General features: G+C 34.9%; 2 protein-coding genes across 2 annotated transcripts; both read right to left on the bottom strand.

The window, feature by feature from the left end:
• Positions 1-5,932: 5,932 nt before the first annotated feature.
• On the bottom strand, positions 5,933-6,976 carry LOC127561537 (trace amine-associated receptor 6-like). The gene has a single exon (XM_051996734.1). The coding sequence runs from the start codon at positions 6,974-6,976 to the stop codon at positions 5,933-5,935; it is 1,044 nt and encodes a 347-aa protein (XP_051852694.1).
• Positions 6,977-16,109: 9,133 nt separating this feature from the next.
• Positions 16,110-17,705, bottom strand: LOC127559580 (trace amine-associated receptor 7a-like). The gene has a single exon (XM_051993465.1). The coding sequence runs from the start codon at positions 17,136-17,138 to the stop codon at positions 16,110-16,112; it is 1,029 nt and encodes a 342-aa protein (XP_051849425.1). The 5' UTR covers positions 17,139-17,705.
• Between the last annotated feature and the right edge of the window lie 2,237 nt (positions 17,706-19,942).

Genomic DNA, 19,942 nt, shown 5'->3' with positions numbered 1-19,942 from the left:
TTTGGGGTTATGCGATTTACCCAGGATCACACAGCTAGTTAGTTAATCTGAGGGCACATTTGAACTCAGGCCCTCCTGACTTCAAGCTGGTGCTCTATCCACTGTGCTACCTAGCTGCCCTTAACCCACATTTTTTAGAGTATCTCCATTCCAAATGCCTACTAGATAAATCAAGTACAGTTTTTCAGAACATTCCAGAAAGATCATATGATTATAGATTTAAATCACTCAATGCTAGAAGTGACCTTAGAGATATGTTGATTCTAACTGCCTCATTTTCTTAATTTACAGATGAAGAAAATGTGGCTGATGAAGAAGTTTAAATGACTTGGCTAAATAGCTAATAAATAAATTAGGCAAAATTTAGATCCATCTTAAATTTAAATTTAAAAAAAAAAGCTATCAATCTACTATGCAACCTAGCTGTCTAAGGTTAACTTTTTTTATTATTCACTTTAATTATTTTAGTAATTAAATTAGTAATTCAGAAAATACTCTAAAGATTATAAACTTTTTAACTACTATCTTACCTACATCTCTTTATATTAATTCCTTGGAAGCACGTGCGAGAGGCTTATATTCAGGTTCATCTATTAACCTTTTAGCAAGCACAAAATTTGTGGCTGAGGAAAGATTGGCCTAAAATGGTCTTCTATGACTGTACTAACATCTTTCTCCCTGGGAAAGGCTTGAAGGACAGTATTCTGACTCTGCCCCTAGATCCTGTCAGTAGAAAATCTATTTAAGGTTTTAGACATAGTATTTCATTACTTTCATGACCATATTTGCCATGTGACTTCAAACATTATATCTATTCATGGAAAATAAATCAAGCCACACATTTAGTGGGGGTGACTAGTAGACTTGTAATGCTAATGTTTTCCTTCAGTGTGATGACCACATATTTAAAATCAGCTAGAGTCAGGAATTTAGATTAAGGGAAAAATCTTCAATCTTTATTTTCAGTAGAGGTAAGGGGGGATTGCGATAGCAATATGGGCAAGAATGATTGCGATAGCAATATGGGCAGGAAGGATTGCGATAGCAATATGGACAGCTGCGACAAGAAGCCAGCTAGCAGAGGGAGATCAGAGCTGAAGGGCCATCGCAATGGCAATGTGAGCAGCTGTGTCAAGATGCCAGCCAACAGTCTCTCCTTCCACTTCCCTTCCCACTCCCTTGTCTCCATCCACCAAAAACGTAATTTCCTATACAACACATCAGGACTTGCACAGAGTGGGTGGGGCCATTCTTTCTCCAAGCAAATATATTAATAGAGTATAGTCCAATTACTATTTAGCCTCATGTGTTTGGGACCTCAGTGCATCAACTCAAGCCTCAGCCCATTACACTTCAGTGTTCAGGTGGTGATAAAATTTTATAATTTCTGTGCTAGGTAGCAGAATCCTGCTGTTATCTTGATTGTATGGTGTAAAGTCTGAGTTAGCTCCCTGTTGACCTCAAGATCTGCCAGAGTCAGGATCAGCAAAAATCCTTGGTCTTTAGGGGGAGAAGTAAAGGAGATGGACGAAACTGCCACAAGGTCTCCATCTACCGACCTCCCTTCTCCTCGTTCTCCTCTAAAGTGACTCTGGCTTATTTTACTCCACTCCCTAATCCCTCCTATGATTATCTGTATACACCAAAAAGAAGGAGCCTGCGCAAAATAGTGAAAAAGGCCATTTTACCAAGCATATGCTAATAGTATTGTCCAATAGGCAATTAGCTTTAAGTGTTCAGTTTTCTGATTCCAGTGCACCTATTCAGACTTTCAGTCCTTTACAGTATGGGGTATACTAAGTTGGCTCATTTCTGCTTCTGTGATGGAATTCTTCCTATAACCAAGACATCTACCAGCTTCTGAAGGAAGATTTATGATTTTTTCTCTTATCTCTGATTAGTTATCTATTTATCTCCTACTTCTGGCTACCATTCACTTTTATTGAAACAATGATTCACCTTTATTTGATTTTATCACCAAAAAATCTGATGATCAGAGAGAGCACACAAATTAAAACTGGGGGTAAGCTCTGATGTATTCCCAAACCAGGGAACAAAATCTTTGGAGTCACACTTGCTACTGTCAGAGGCTACATCACCTACTGAGTACTATATATATGACATATATATGACCTGGTACATCCAACCAGAACTTTTTAGATGAACAGTTGTTTCTATATATTGTACTTTTTTTTATATATTTACCCCCTTGCAATAGAGTTGTCACGTCAATGACTATCTGGTGGTGCTGAAGGCTACTGATTCAGACTTGAAGCACACTCTACTGAAAGCCAAAGTTGATTATAAGCAAGGAGATAGTTAAAACTATAACCTTGGGTCTTTGAACCCAGAAACTAGTTATGAAGAGTTTTTACATGCCAAAAAAAGATTATATTTGATCCTAGAAAGAATAGGGAACTACAGGGATATATTGCATGGGGAAGGGTTCTCTGACATAGTCAGATCTGTTTCTTAAGAGAAATAACTTTTGAAGCCATGTGAAAGATAGCTTGGAGTAGGGAATGGTTTCAAACAAAGAGATCACATAGGAAATATTTTCAGTAATCTAGATGATAGTTTATCTTGAAATACAATCATGATAGTATGAATGATGAGACTTTTCTAAGAGATGTGGAGATATCCTTCCTAGCTCTCTCCTTCACTTAGATACCCTCACTGGCTCCCTCTAGCTCACCATACAAATTCCACAGCTAGATATTGAAAGGTCTCAATAGTCTGACACCAATAGACATTCCCATCCTTATTATGCTTTTCCAGAAAGTGTCCTAGATAAACTTCAGTATATTTAATCATAGAATCAAACATTTTGAGCTAGATAGGAACTTGTGTGTAATCAATTTATAGTTCAGGAAAATAAGACCTAGAAAACTCTAATGATTTATTCAGGATCACAGAGACTATGACAGACACAAAAATTTTAATCTAGATGCTCTGAATCCCAGTGCAGGACTCTTTATCACTGGAGGACACTGCTTCTAACCAATTTCTGTCTTATCCTTACTTCTCCTGTTTTCATGTCTTTGCTCATCCTACCCATTTTTTTTTTTTTTTTTGGAAAGTACATTCCCTCCTTCTCAAACTATTGAAGTACTTTCCTTTTTTTTTTTTTAATAACTTTTTATTGATAGAACTCATGCCAGGGTAATTTTTTACAACATTATCCCTTGCATTCACTTCTGTTCCTATTTTTCCCCTCCCTCCCTCCACCCCCTCCCCCAGATGGCAAGCAATCCTTTGCATGTTGAATAGGTTACAGTATATCCTGGATACAATATACGTGTGCAGAACCGAACAGTTTTCTTGTTGCACAGGGAGAATTGGATTCAGAAGGTATAAATAATCCGGGAAGAAAAACAAAAATGCAAGCAGTTTATTTTCATCTCCCAGTGTTCTTTCTTTGGGTGTAGCTGCTTCTTCCCATCTTTGATCAATTGAAACTGAACCTAGCTCTTTTTATCGAAGAGATCCATTTCCATCAGAATACATCCTCAAACAGTATCATTGTTGAGGTATATAATGATCTCCTAGTTCTGCTCATTTCACTTAGCATCAGTGAAATACTTTCCTTTAAGGCAAAACTCAAGCTCCATTTTATCCTTCAAGTAATTCCAGACTCTGACTCCCCACCTTCTTGAGTGAGAGCAATCTCTATGACCTCCTATCCTTGACCAAATCAGAATGGTAGCATAGTATAGTGGATAGCCATTGGATTTGGACTTAAGATGTGAACCCTAATTCTGCCTCAGATCTTTACTAACTGTGTGAAGACACTGAGCAATCAGTGGAATTCTCCAGACCTTAGTTTCTTCCTCCACAAAATAAAAGTGTTGGACATCATGATTTATAAGGTGTAAATTGATGCTTTTATTCTTAGAGCTTTTTACCTTGGTCCCTTGTTTATACTTACTTTTTTTTCCTTTGTATTTCAGTTACTGGTATCTATAACTTCCTGATAGATTGTAACATATCATATGTATGTGTATGTTTTTATTATTGTTGTTCAGTCATTTTGATCTCTTCATGTCCCCATTTGGGGTTTTCCTGGCAGCTCATTTTATAGGTAAGAAAACTAAGGCAAAAACGGTTATGTTTGCCCAAGATCATATAACCATCAAGTGCCTGATTTCATATTTGAAACTGAGGTCTTCCTGACTTCAGATCCAGGGTCTTTCCACTATACCACCTACCTACCCTTTGTATATAAAAATCTATTAATTTATTTTTCTATCTATCGTCTTTTTTTAATCTCAAGATTCTGACATTATGCTTAGCAAATAGTTTTTGAATTTTTGTTAAATTTACAAATGAACTGACATGTTTTCATTGTCTTTGATTACAAAAATTTATTGAGCTACAGAACCACATATATGGCCTTCTTGCTAGGGATTGTTTCATGAAGTCATAGGGATAACTAGCAGGGCAATGGGTCCACCAGTCTGGATTTATGGAAGCTAAAGTGCATTCAGATTTACACAGACACCAAGTTTTCTATATACCAACCAACAATTACAAAAGGAACTTATATGATGTGAAAAACTTGGGAACTTTCACTTTGTTTTGATATAGTATTCTAATATTTGTGAATTCAATGTCTCAATGCAGTACATGTATTTTTTTTCCTTTGCAGAAAGTATGCATTAATGTCCTGGTCAGAGAAAGCTTGTAATCTATGGATACAAACATAACTAAAACATCATATGGCATTTTCTTCTGCAGAAGCGAATTCACATGCCACAAAAGAGAAAGTAGTCATAGGGAGAGTTGATAAATAATTTCTTTTTTTGATGTGTGGTTATGTAATTTATCTCATGTACATATCCTGTCTTCTACTTTTAATTGTAGGGAAAGGCCCATTTATTATATATCTGTATGTTACTCAGGTTGTTGCACAGTATTGTGTATTTGTTGAGTAAAAATATCTATTGAATTATAAACTTTGCCAAAACAAACCCAGAAAAACACTTAAATAATTTACACTCATCTAAGCAAAACAAAAACTAAAAGAGCATCAACAATCTGTTGCAGTTTGACTTTATTATGTGAAAAGGAAAGAGTCTAGAGAAATATAATAAGGCAAGATATTTTGTAAATGTGATTAAAATGATTTAGGGCAGCATCAGCAGAGCATACAATTTGTTGGGAAAGGTAATATCAGATAATTCCCAAAACTTGTATCAGCAACAAGGAGAGAGGGGGTGTTGCTATACTAGCTAGCAATCAGAAATAAGCAAGACAACCACTATTAGAAAATGATACCCCATACATCATAAGCTAGAACTTAGTCTAAGTTTATAGCCTATGAAAATAGCTCTGGTCAAAGTGTTACTTGATTAATATCACAAGGAAACATTTATTAAATAATGTTTTTTCCTTAGGCAGGAAGAAAAAGAGGATTAGGCTTTTCTTGGAGGTTGCCAACCTGTGTAGGCAGTCAGGAATAAGTAGGAACCAGAGCACATAAATGAAAATTGAATAAAGAGAGAGGGGCAGGATTGTGACAGCTGAGATATTTCACAGATTCTTTACAATGGAAATTTTGGAGATAGAAAATGAAGTCAAGAAGAATAGTTTAAGAATACATATCAGGGAAAAAAGAGTAGTGGAATTAAAAAAGTAAGTGAGTCAATAAGCCAGGGGGTTGATTAGAGCAGAGGCACTAATATTATTCCTTTGTAATATCTGCCAGGAATTTTGTTTTTAGTAATGTTAGAGAGACATATAACTGCCAAAACTCTGAAAAGCAGAGCCAAAAAGACCTGGCCAAAAAAGAAAGAATGATTCCTTTTTCATCTTCTCTAAGAGGTTTGTTAATTACATTTAGTTTAGTCATTTAGTAATAATTAATAACGTGAATAATTTAGAAAATAAAAAATATTAGGAGAAACAAAAGTGAAATTTCTCATTCTAACTTTTACTCTTGTTCAGAAAACAAATTCATGGTTGAAGAGCCATTCTGTAAGATTTTGCCAGTGACAATGAGTTTTATAGCTTTCCGAAACCAAGGGTAAAACAAAGCATAAATCAGGGGATTCACAGCTGAATTATAATAAGCGAACCAACAGCAAATTTCATACACGTAGGCAGGGGTTACAAAACCAAGAAATGCATCAATTAATGAGTCAAGTGAGTAGGGTAACCATGAAATTAGAAAAGCAATCACAGCAATACCCAATGTTTTTGCTGCTTTTCGCTCCCTCTTGGCTACTCTGGCTTTGTAACTACCTGAAGAGGAAGATTCCCCTTTACTACTTGTATTTTCAATCTTCCTAGCCTGAAATTTCGCTACAAGAAAAATCTTAGAATAAAGAATAATCATAACTAGACTGGGTATGAAAAACAACAAAAAATCTATTATGATCCAGTTTTGATTCACAGCAATCTGACAACCTCCCACACAGGTGAGAGCACTTACTAATTCCTCCAGTCCATCATCATTGATACCTGTGTAAAAAACAGAACCACTGTAAGACATAGTGATGGTCCAGGAAAGAGCAATGCATAGTCCGGAGACAGAGATGGTGAACTTGGTTGGATAGACTAGAGGGTCTGTAACAGCGATATATCTATCAATAGAGATGAAGCACAAGTGGAGGAGAGAAGTATAACAAAATGCAACATCAAAAGTGGTATGCAATTTGCAGTAACTCTCTCCAAAATACCAGCAGCTCTCTATTGACCTCACCATGCTGAAGGGCATCACAGTGACTCCCACCAAAAAGTCAGCACAAGACAAGGAGGCAATGAGAAAATTGGCTGGAGAATGCAGCTGCTTGAAGTGTAAGATTGAAATCATGACCAAAAGATTTCCCAAAATAGCCAACAGAACTCCAGAACCAAAGGCCAGGTAGAGAATGACTCGAGATGCTGGAGAATAGGGAATCTGAATGCAGGACCCATTGACGTTCTCATAGCAGAACTGTACAGATGCAGGCAGGGACACATTGCTGTGGCTCATGATTCTTCTGAACCTTTCAATGTTTATATTTCTTGTGATCACACAGAGCTTTAAAATGGTAAGAAAATAAGCTGGTGTCCATACAAAAAATACCATTTATACTTTCAAAATAGTAGGAAGTTTTTCCAGGTTAAATATCTGAGCAGAGGCACAATTATCTTATACAATTAGAAATTGTTGATATTGTTGAGTAGCATTAATAACTGAGAAAAAAGCAAGCAAGTCATAAGTTTTTACTCTTGATATTCTATACTAGAGATCTGAACCTCTAAGAAACTTTCTTAAGTAAACAGCAAAAAAAAAAAAATTGTGGTACTTCCCCCAATAAAGGGGCACCTTTTATTAATATTCCTTTTTATCTGATCCAAGTTTTTCCCCAAACCTGCTGTGCTCTCAGAAAGTCAGCAAATGAAACTTCATCCCTGAAAGGCCATTAGAGAGAATCCCAATAGTATATGGTCCCAGTAGTTTAAGCTGTGAACTGTGAGAATACACTATTTTTTTCCTCCTCCAGTAATCATTACTTAAATATTCTAGGGACAAAAGGATTTATGAATTCAACCTATGTTCTCTCCCTCAATGATGTGATCTGATAAACTATAGAGATTTGTATCAGCTATGATAATATCATAATATGTAATCAGTTATAACAATGTAATTATTGACAGTCTCCAAAGACTTTATCTACCAATATTAGCCTCTTTCTATTAACTGTAAAAATCAAAAAATAAAAAACAGAAAACATGAACTTCAAAAGTTATAGTATCAACAAAAATTCATACTTTAATATCCAGGACTTTAATGTAATGAGTGATTTCACTATACTGCAAGCAGTATAAACTTTAGCCAATCCACATTTTCTCAGTGAAATTCTTTTCCAGGCTTTTTCATAAACTTACAAATTTAGGGTATAGAATGAGACATAGGCATGTGTGTAAATAGGTCTATGTATTGATATTTGTGATTGAATTGTTTTCAGTCCAATGCTTTGTGACCTCATTTGAGAGTTTCTTGATAAAGATACTGCAGTGGTTTGCCTTTTTTTTTTCCCACTTCATTTTTACAGGTAAGGGTTAAGTGATGTCATGAGTCACACAACTAATCAATATCTGAGGCCAATTTGAACTCCACACACATGCACACATACACACACAAGAATGTAATTACATTTATATATTTACATGTATTCATCTGTTGAGTGAATTTGTTTTACATGATTCTGCTTGACTATTTTTTAAAAGAACCAAGAACACATGCTGATGGTTGTTAAGAAAGTAGGGAATATTGTATCTTCTCAAAGATTGATTTATTGACAGTTTTCCTTATTTTTCTTAGAAATGGAAAAGTTCTCAGGAAGATTTATTTTCTGTAGACATTTGCTGGCTTTCCTATCAGGTTTTGATTTGCCTTAAAATGAATAAAAAATTTTAATGATAGTCATCAGAACAACTTAGGAATAAGAACTGATTTCAGGATTTGACTTTCATTATCAATATCATTGGCTATTTCCATGTGTTAAATTTAAAATTTCAGTGTCAAAATCAGGTTTTACTATTAATATATGGCTACATTAAAGCATTTATGATAAAACTTGGCTTTTGGGAAAGACAACTAAAAATTGTTATTTGACTTCCATCAATTATCAAGAGTCATCTGGCCCTTGATGTTTCAGTGAGTATGTCTCAAAATATTCAATAATTAATATTTGAATTTGAAAAGTGATTTGGAGTATTCAAAGAAAGTGAAAACAAGATTTTTACTCTTCAGGATTTCATTTTCTTTTGATGTTAAAAGCAAAAAAAAAATGTTCAAACAATGCAGGAAGACTTAAAAAAAGAACAATAGAATTATAATAGGCCCAATATAGAACTTAGACAATTATTGGTTCATTGGATTACTTTGTACAGAGAAAGTCAAGATGGAAAAAGGACTTGGGAGCACCATAGCCACCTTATGACCCAGGAAAGACACATTTTGCCATTTTTTTATGAGGAAGAGATGAGAACCAAATCCTTCACCTCCAGTAAGATGCAAAGGATTTCTCAGCACATGCTTTACCAGCCAAGAAACAGCCTAACAGAATAGAAAATTATTAACTTGGAAGGGGAAGCTTTAGAAGCATCCGAGTAGTAATGGAGTCTTCATAAATGTGACCCTGGAGCTATTAGACAACTAGTGGCACAATTCCTGGAGTAGTGCATGTAGAGTTGGAAAGACCTGAGTCCAAATCCTCTTTTAGACATTTATTATCTGTGTGACACTGGAAAAGCCACACAAACTCTCTGACATTCAGTTTCCTTATTTGTAAAATATATATTTATTTAGAACACACACACACACACACACACACACACACACACACACACACATATATATATAGAACAAGGCTTATTAGCCTGTAATTTGTGATCCCATTTGGGATGTGTAACTGAATGAGGAATCACAAAATTATGATTTTTTTATCAGTAAATGTTTGGTTTGTATATCTATTTTATATATTTTTATATCTGGGGTCTCATAAAAATTTCTCATATGAAAAGGAATCATGAGTGCAAAAAGTTTAAGAAGCCCTGATTTGGAAGAACTGGCACTTGAACTCAGATCTGTGGACTTTGTATGCATTATATATCTTGATGTAAATGCATTCCATGATTTTTCTCAATAAGGTATAAATTGTAAGAAAGCTTTGTCTAGACTTTCTGAGAAAAATAGAAGGATGTAAGAGGTCATGAGAATGAAGTGGGAAGGGGAAGTATAAATCAGGTACCTATTTTTCCCGTGACCAATTGATATTTATCCACATTCACAGAAATGGGAGATGCCAACCTTTAAGTTGTGTATATTGACTTGGCAGAATTTTGCATGAACTTCAGATAAAATACTGGGACACAACATAAAGATTGTGCTGGGGCATGGCATAAAGATAGTAGGAATTGTCTGTCTATACATCCTAAGTATTAAAAAAGAAAAAAAAGAAAAGAAAAAGAAAAACCTTGAGACACTTGATTTTTAACAGATAGCTTTATTTGACTTCTCCTCTATCTCAGTCTTATCTCCCTGAAATGAAAGGAACTTTCATTTCAAGAACTTCTACAAAATCTATTAATCTTTCACTATTGCATGATGCTTCATACTAAATACCATGATATTTCATGCTGTTCAAATCTTCAGAGATGATGATATCTGAATCTGCTGGCTTGCAATCCAAGGTGAGGTTCACTATCAAATGGAATAAACATCTCATAATTCCCAGGGTGGGATTGGACAGTCATGCATATATGACAGATTTCTACTTCCTCTTACACCATAAATTCGTTTATGTTTAACACTCCTTTCATAAACTGGAGCAAATCCAAAATTGGTTTCTTATTCTCTTCCCTGTTCACTTGTCTTTCTATTACACCAGATTCCCTTAATGTGTTGACAGATGGGCAAAACCATGCTGAGGGTAACTGACAAGGCTCAAACCTATTTGATAAGTTAGGGGCTGTCTACCCCAATCACATGAAAACTTTCTCCCTGAGGAATAGGTGGGTGAAAACAATTGGTTCCAACGACCATGAGAGTGGAAGGAGTAGGTACTTTGGAGACTTAGAATTTGGTCAAACATAGTAGATGCCATTATCACCCACTGTTTCCCAAACTACCATAAATTGTCATGACTTTTATGTTTCCATTGAACTTTGATGATTCTGAAAGAGAGAGTCAGGCTAATGACTTTGTGCAACTCTCACTTAAATCCTTAAGAAGTCAGCTGAGATGTCACCCCATGATATCATCAGTCCTCTTCAAAAATGAAGGATAAACAACAAGAAGAGGAGCAATGTGATTAAGTGGAAAATCAGGCCCTTTGGCATCAAAGGACCTGGTTGCATTTCTCTTTTTTCCAACCACTTAATATTTGAGGGATCTCAAGCTGTTGTTTACTCTCACTGAAAATGAATTTTCCTACAAAATGAAGGAGATTGGACTGAGTGACCATTCAAGGTCTTGTGGGGGGTTTCTAATTCTAAAATCCTATATTGTTTCCTTTTGTAGACTGTAAAATCATTGAGGGCAGGATTTATTTATTTATTTATTTTGCTCTGTATCTCCAGATCCTAAATGTCCAGAGAGATATTTGCCTTGCTGGGATCGAATTTCCCTTTTTTATTAATGTCAATAAACAAGGTACTGGGGCTCAATCACCTCTTAAGTAAGGTGCCCTTCTGGAGAGTCAATATCATATAATATCTAAGTGCTTAAACTTATCCAATTTAAGTAGCAAAAAACTGAGCCAAGGAAGAAGGAAAGCTTTGTAGCAGATAGCTCAATTACCTTGAAAGTATTTAGAAATTTTTGCAATATTATTTGGAAATTGTCTTGCCAACTACAATTTTATTATCTAACATTGTTCAACCTTTTTTTTCCCCAGTGGTATGTGACTCTTCAAACTCTATTTGTGATTTTCTTGGCAAAGATACTAGCATGATTTGCTATTTCTTTCTCCAGTTCATTTTACAAATGAGGAAACTGGGGGGAGACAGAGTTAAGAACTTGCCCAGAATCACACAGCTAGTAAGCATCTGAGGCCAGATTTGAACTCAGAAAGAAGGGTCTTCCTGACTGCAGAGCTGGTACTCTCTCCCATCGAGCTACCCTCATTAGTGTATTCCTACATTATTTGCATATATATTTTTTCTCAGGGAATTAAAGAGAAAATGGATCAGATCTTGAAACAGAAACTCAGCTGGATTCAATGGATAGCAGCATGAAGTTCTGCCTCCAAAGGAGCAATTTCCAACCTATCTAAATAATATTTAGTTTTAAAGTATTTTTGAATTCATGTACAATTTTCTTATTTAATATGAAAACAAACCAAGGCCTATGAAGGTTAAATTTGAAGTCATATAGGTAGTAAGTTTGGATTCTGTTCATCTGGACTGACATGACGATTAGGGTAAAAGAGAATGGAGTGAATTTTGTGAACATCAGTTACAGAAAAAGAGAGATGTTTCAGAGTATGAAATCTTGTATCACCAGGGAATGTTGGAATTTGAGCACCTGGCTACAAGTCAGATATTAGTGGCCAAAATTTTCAAAACAAATTCTGCTTTCTTATATTTCTTCTGACATTAGAAAACCAAGTTGGGGTAAAGCCTGGGCAGCAACACAATGGTTTTATGGCCCAGAAAATATGAAAATTTTCCATGAAAAACAGTTACAAATTAAACTCTCCAGTAAAATTTGTTGGTACCAGCCCAAGAGAGAATAGTGTAATCAACTTAAATGGAAAGCTTTAGAAACATGATTTGGGGAGTGAAGCCTTTGTAATCTAATCCTGTTTTCAAGACAACAGAACCATTAGACAGCTAAAGTGGAAAAGTGTATCAAGTTGTGAATGTAGAGTTTGGAAGATAAGTTCAAATCCTCCCTTAGACATTTATTATCTGTGTGACTCTGGACAAGTCCTTTAACTTTCTTTCTTTCTTTCTTTCTTTTTTTTTTTATTTAAGCTTTTTAATTTTTACAACATCTGCATGGATAATTTTTCAACATTAACTCTTTGCCCACTTTCCTCCTATTTCCTCCTCTAGATGGCAAGTAATCCAATATATGTTAAACATGGTAAAAAAAAATATGTTAAATCCAATTTATGAATACATATTTATATAATTATCTTGCTGTACAAGAAAAATCAAATCAAAAAGGAAAAAAATGAAAAAAAGAAAATAAAATGTAAGCAAACAATAACAAAAAGAGTGAAAATGCTATGTTGTGATTCACACTCACTTCCCACAGTCCTTTCTCCGGATGTAGATGGCTCTCTTCATTACAAGGTCATTGGAATTGACCTGGATCATCTCATTGTTGAAAAGAACTACATCCATCAGAATGGATCATTGTATAATTTTGTTGTTGCCAAGTCATTAAACTTTTTATTCCTTAGTTTCCACATATATAAAATTATGGGCTTAAATTTGATGGCCCCTAAGTTCCCTTCCAGCACTAAATCTTACCATTTTAATGTATTTTACTCCATTTCCTCTACACCATCCTGAAGGAGAGAACATTCTGTATAAATATGTTGGTTTTTCTCTCTATAAATCTGTATTGCCCCCAGTTTTTCCATAAGATCCATTCTTTATGAAATAACATACTCATGATATCCACTATAATGATACTGAACTAAATTATTTCTTTAAAAGCAAATGCCAGCTAGAAATGTGTCACGAGTAATCGAAGAAGTAAGATTCTTCTATATTCATTGTAAATTCTAACTGCTAATACAACCATCCCCCATACCTTTTATATGGCCAAAAAGTCTAATAGGCATTGTCTAATCACTTACTAAACTATTCCTAAATATTGAATAGTAAAAAGTGAGAAATGTTTTAATTTCCCCTGAACTATAGATATGCCCATCTATAAAATATTTATGCTCTAGTGGAAGCACAAACCTATAAGCTGTGCCATCTGATTTCCATAAAGAACATTCAACAGTGATATAAAGCAAATCATTTAGTTATAAGAAAGACACAGCTTGTTTGACATTTTAATATTAAATTTAGAAATCACAACACAAAGAGAATCATTTTTCTAACAGTTTTGATGTTCATTGAAATATATACAAACTTATTAAAAGATTTCATGATTTTACCTTATATATTTTTAATTTAGTTTCTAAAGAAGTAAAACAAATATTTCACAATCTCTTTTTAAAATTTGCTATACTTTTTACTTGAAGAGAAAGAAATTACATTCCATGGAATTAATGACTACGCAGCAAGTAGTAACAAAAAATTATTGTTGCTTTTATGTTCTCAAAGAAGTCCATGACATCAGGGAGGTGATGCTATGCCACACAAGTGAATTGGATTGAAGTGAGGGAGGGCTGTACAAGGTCACCAGCCTTACCTTCCCCTCCAGAGTTATCTGGGTCCAGTGGCAAGATATAAATCGGGACAATTGGAGATGGCCCTTGGAGCAGTGGGAACCCTAGCTTATTGCTCAGTAGGTGATTAGGGTAGTCAAGAAATGAGGTCAAAAATGGCCTCTTTTACCTAGTCAAGAAAAAAAAAACAATCAGGGAGGGACAAACCCTCAATGTTTCTGATTTAAAAAAAAAAAAAAAAACAGAACTGAAAATCTGTTTAACCTGGGACCTAATGTTGTTGAATCAATAAGAGCCAAATAGATTTGGATTTAAGGCATGATCCTAACTCATAAACTCCAAGAAATCTTGTGAGGTTTAAGCTATAAAAATTTACATTCCTTTAGGAAGAGAACCTGCAAATAAGAGTATGGATACCTATGAGGGCAGAGGGAAGAGAAGGGAAAGGAAAAGAAAAGGGTAGGGAAAGAGAAGGTATAATAGAAGTGGAAAATTGTGTTGCCTAATTCCAATTCTAGTCCCCAGTAAGGCATCTCCTATTCCTATTCTTACTCAGAGTGGTTGTTTGTTCTTTCTCTAAAGGGACCATGACACCAAGGAAATGATGCCATGACATTTAAGTTAACTGGATTTAAGTGAGGAATCCCTAGGAAAAGTCACATGCTATACCAAAAGTAGAATTTTCATTGTTGCAACATATTTGATAGTATGTGGTGGGCAATAGTTCTGTCTGTCTAGATACACTCTCACACAACATTTACATGTATACATGCATTCTTATCCATCTATACATATAATTCTCTCTTCTTTCTCTCTCTCTCTCTCTCTCTCTCTCTCTCTCTCTCTCTCTCTCTCTCTCTCTCTCTCTCTCTCTCTTTCTCTCTCTCTCTCTCTCTCTCTCTCTCTCTCTCTCTCTCTCTCGTACAATGCAGCCTAAAATTGTGGCATTTAGGTGGGGTATTGTGGATAGAGTGCTGGGCTTGGATTCTGGAAGATTTATCTTCATGAGTTGGAATATGATCTCAGACACTTAACTAGCTGGAAAATTCTGAGGAAGTCTCTTAAGTCTGTTTGTCTTATTTCCTCATGGAGAAAGAAATAGCACAAGCATCTTTGCCAGGAAAACCTGATTGGATCAAGAAGTGTTGAATACAACTAAACAAGAACCTAAAACCAATTATGTCCTATATTAATTTTATGGCTTTTTAGATAATTAAAATAGTCTCCCATATCAATGCTGTAAATGCTGGTTTGATTATGTTATATTGTTGCTAATAAAAAGCTACTAGGTGTAGTGGATACAATTATGAGATTTAAATCAGGAAGATCTGAATTCAAATGTAATTTCATATTTATAATCAAGTCACTTTAATTCTGTTTGCCTGAGTTTCCTCAACTGTAAAATGGGGATAATAACACCTACTCTATAGAGTTGTTGTGTGAAACAAATAAGATAACATTTGTGAAGCACTCGCCTTGTATATGTACTACATATATAGTTGTAGTTATTATTAATGAAGGAATGGCATAAGAAAAAATGATAACATCCAATTAGACACACACATACACACAAAACTCTTCTGCAGGCCTAAAGTAATTTTAAATAGTTTTGTCACTGAATATAATATTAAGAAAGCAAAGGATTTTGGGGGCAGAAAACCACTGTAATCATGTAAACTCCTTTCACCTGGAGACAGCTTCATTATTTTCTATGGGTGGAATTGATACCTCACTTCCATTTCTTTTAGAAAAAAAAAGAAAGAAGGGGGAAAAGGCAATAAACTAGACTATTGATTCAAATAAATACAATAGTTAACCACAGAAGATTAAGTTGATCAGACTCATAAAATTTTAAAAAATAAACTTTTGAAAGGAAGAAAATGTCAGAGATGTCCTTGAAAGAAGCAGAATAGGCAAAATAGGCAACTTATCTACTACAAATGAAAAGCTAATGGAGTGAGATTAGATAATATTATAAAATGTTGATTAGAGAAGAAAAAAACCTCTTTTGCCCTTTGGTCCAAGAGTGGAATAATGACCAAAAGCAAAGGTAAGATAAGAAAAGATAGGAAAAGGAATGCATTTTGAAGCCAGAGGGAAAACAGTATTCACATGTAATTTGGTGTGGTAAAAAATGTTCATTAGAATTGGGACTGAATGGAGAGAGGATACTTTTATCTCATAATAATTCATCTGTTCCATTTCAAACTTTGTACTATGTTTTAAATTCTTCAATCTAAAATCTTAATTTTTTTTTTTTCAGAAAACAAATCTATTGTTGAAGAGTGACCTCTGAAGACTCCCAGAAACAATCAATTTAATTGCTCTTCGAAACCAAGGATAAAAGAAAGCATAAATCAGAGGATTCATAGCTGAATTATAATAGGCAAACCAAGTTAAAATTTCATAAATATATGTTGGGGTGATGAACCCTAGGAATGCATCAATTATTGATTCAATACAGTATGGCAACCATGAAATCAGAAATGCAATCACTGCAATGCCCAGGGTTTTGGCTGCTTTTCTCTCCCTCTTGGACACTCTGGCTTTGTAACTCTCTGAAGAAGACTGAGTTTTGTTCATACTTTCGATCTTTCTAGCCTGCTGTTTAGCTACTAGAAAAATCTTACAGTAAAGAATGACCATAACCAGAGTGGGAATGAAGAACAACAGAAAATTTATCAGTACCCAGTTTTGATTCACAGCAACCTGACAACCTCCCACACAGGTGAGGGCACTTACTAATTCTTTCAGCCCATCAGCACTGACACCTGTGTAAAGAACTGAAAAACTAAATGTAACAGCAAGGAACCAGGAGAATAGGATGCATATTCCTGAAACCATCCGAGTGAATTTGGTTGGATAGCCCAGGGGGTCGGTGACAGCAATGTATCTATCAATGGATATGAAGCACAAGTGAAAAATGGAAGAATAACAAAAAGATACATCAAAACAAGAGTGAAGTTTACAGTAATTTTCCCCAAAGTACCAGCAACTCTCCACAGACCTCACCATGCTGAAGGGCATCACAGTGACTCCCACCAAAAAGTCAGCACAAGCCAAGGAGGCTGTGAGAAAATTGGCTGGAGAGTGCAGCTGCTTGAAGTGAAGGATTGAAATCATGACTAGAAGATTTCCCAAAATAGCCAGAAGAGCCCCTGAGCCAAAAGCCAGGTAGAGGATGACTCGGGGTCCAGGGGAGTAGGAGGTTTTAATGCAGGACCCATTAGTGTTTTCATAACACAGCTCTACAGCTATAAGTTGGGACCCATTGCTGCTGCTTATCATCCTCTCTCTCAGCTTATAAGTAGTTTTGTTTTTCTAGGAAATCATAGAAAAGATCTCTTTGACATTCCAATATTCCTGGGGGGGAAAAAAAAAAAGAAAAATGCCTTTTTGTATAAAGTAAAAGACTATCCTTCATGAATTGTGATCTATTTCACTGAGATACTATTTCTAAAATATTTATTAGTGCCCTCTATGCCATTAAATGTGTTAAATATCTGTTCTCTTCCCCCTTTCCTATAAACAATGAAACCCCCATTTTCATTTATACTAGAAATAACCTATTTCTCTCAGTTACAATTGCTTCTCCTATTCTAAAAATCAATCAATAAATAGCTTTGAATAAGTCTACTAAGGATATGCATCAAAATAGTCAATGCTCCTCTTCTTGCTAGCATTTTCCTTTAATACTTCACTCTGTACCTTTTACAAACTCTTCTGCAAAGTTCAGTATGATACTGAAGGATTCTTTAATTAAAGAGTCACCTTTTATTTACCCTTTTTCAAGTTATTGACTCTGAATAAATGCCCCAAGTACCCCTTTTGGGAGCTCAGCCAGAAAAGTGCCAGAAAACCTCTAGGATACAATCCCTATAGGGATAAGTGTGAACTATGAAAAGAAATTTTTTTCCAATAAGCATTAATAAAGAATTTTTTCTGCTATAACAGTTTATAGGAATATAGATTATTTTGTGTTATAAGATTTGCACTTATGTGGATTTTTTCTAGTTTTTGATGGCTAAATTTGATGGTTAAATAAATAAAATATATATTTTACTATACATACATATGTATGAGAGCATGCATATACATGCATGCAATTATGTATGTATTCATGCTTATACATGTAATTTAATAGCTAAAAACTACATTGTATTTTAGATCACCTTGTTTTTATTTGTATAAACACACACACATATATATGAATAAATGTAAATATATATACATACACATATGTAGGTGCATTAAAAATAATATGCAGGGTTTTTAGCTCTTGGTTTCCCTTGTGGAACTTAACTCCTCAATAACATTTTAGAAGTTTTTCCAAAGCTAATTCATTCTCAGACCACAATCATATAAGTAATTATTGCTTCTATAATTAATTCTTTTTTGTTTTGTGCTGCTTGAAAATACTTGGATTCATTAGCAGAATCTTAGAAAGGACCTGGTCATTTCCATATTACACTGAGGCAATAGACAGATGAATATAATTTGTTCCAACAGACATGAAAGCAGGTGAAACAATTGCTGTGGAATTCTGGGTTTGGTCAGCATTAAAAACATCAAGGTCTCAGGTCATTGCCATTCTGAATTTTTTTATTATTATTTATTATTTATTATATATTATATATAATATTATAAAAGGAGGATTGTGTTAGAAGTTCTGAATACTTATATATGCATTATACATGTACATATTTCATTAATGTAAGAAACTTCTTACTGCAGACATGTCTTTATACAAAGGTGGTTATCATCTACTGTATAGTTTATGGTATTATAGCGTTCTTGGGAAGGGATTAAGGAAGGTATTGAGAAGCTAAAGACTTTCTCAGGATCAAACATTGAGTCAGATCTCAGGGTTTCATAATTACCAAGCAATCCTTCCTTCCACTATTTAATGCGGCCTCCCTTATAGAGGGTGTCACAAAAGTATTAGTGCAGCTTTAAACCCTTATTGCTTAACCACACTAAGATCTTAATAGTTTAAGCTTAAAAAAAAGAATATATACATACATTTATACACATGTAATATATGCACACATATACAAATGTAAACATATGATGTACACAAAGCAGGTATGCACACATACAACTCTCTACCATATATGTGTGTATATGCACACTATGTGCATTGTATAGAAAATAAAGCAAGATGTTAAAATTAAATAGTAAGTTGAAATCCAACTCAAATTTTAACCTCTTTAATGAAGCCATAAATTCATAAAGAATTCTGCAATTTATTTGTAAGATATGAAACCAACCTAGAATAAGACTTCACAGTGGTGCCTGCCTCCAAACTATATTCTGTCCCGATAGATCTCAACAGCTGCAATTGGTTGGGGTTGGAATGGACTGCACTGCACCTGTTCTTGTTTGTCCTTCGTTTTGGAAGACAACAAATGACTTCAAAGGACAATATCTTAATTCATAGGTAAATTGGATTTAAGCAAGTCAGACGTACATAGTTATCAGCCTCACTTTCTCTTCTAGAGTCATCAAAATCCAGTGGCAGGAAAAAATTCAGAATGGCAATGACCTGAGATCTTGATGTTTTCATTGCTGACTAAGCTCAGAACTCCACAGCAACTGTTTCCCTTCCCTTCATGTCTGTTGGAACAAATTATATTTATCTGTCTATTGCTCCGGGCTAGGGGCAAGGTAGAGGTGGGGTCTTCACATGCTTGACATAGATAAAACTCTAACTCGCTGAAGGGCTTAACAATTGTCAATTATCCTAAGCTTGGTTAGCCTCTCTGACAAACAATTATACCGACATTTGGGTGCTGTACATGCTACAGCTTCTTAGAGTTATAGGTGAGAATTGGATGTCAGGTGTAAACCCAAAGGAGAAAGAGAGTCCTGAAAAGGCCTTGTTACATCTTTATATAAGAGATTTTAGTCCTCCTGAAATATCCCATACATCCCTGAATCATATCTAGGTGTTATTTCATTACTGATAGTAAAGAAACTTTCTGCACTAATGCCTGACAATTGGCTGTGGGCTCTGAGTAAGTATATAATTTACCCTTAGTCAAAACTACATTGTCAGAGGTGGGAGAGGATCCCAAGACTCTAAACCAAGA

This window comes from Antechinus flavipes, chromosome 4 (genome assembly GCF_016432865.1).
Source record: "Antechinus flavipes isolate AdamAnt ecotype Samford, QLD, Australia chromosome 4, AdamAnt_v2, whole genome shotgun sequence".
Lineage (NCBI taxonomy): Eukaryota > Metazoa > Chordata > Mammalia > Dasyuromorphia > Dasyuridae > Antechinus > Antechinus flavipes.
The sequence above is the reverse complement of the archived record's forward strand: the minus strand, read 5'-3'. Positions and strand labels throughout refer to the sequence as shown.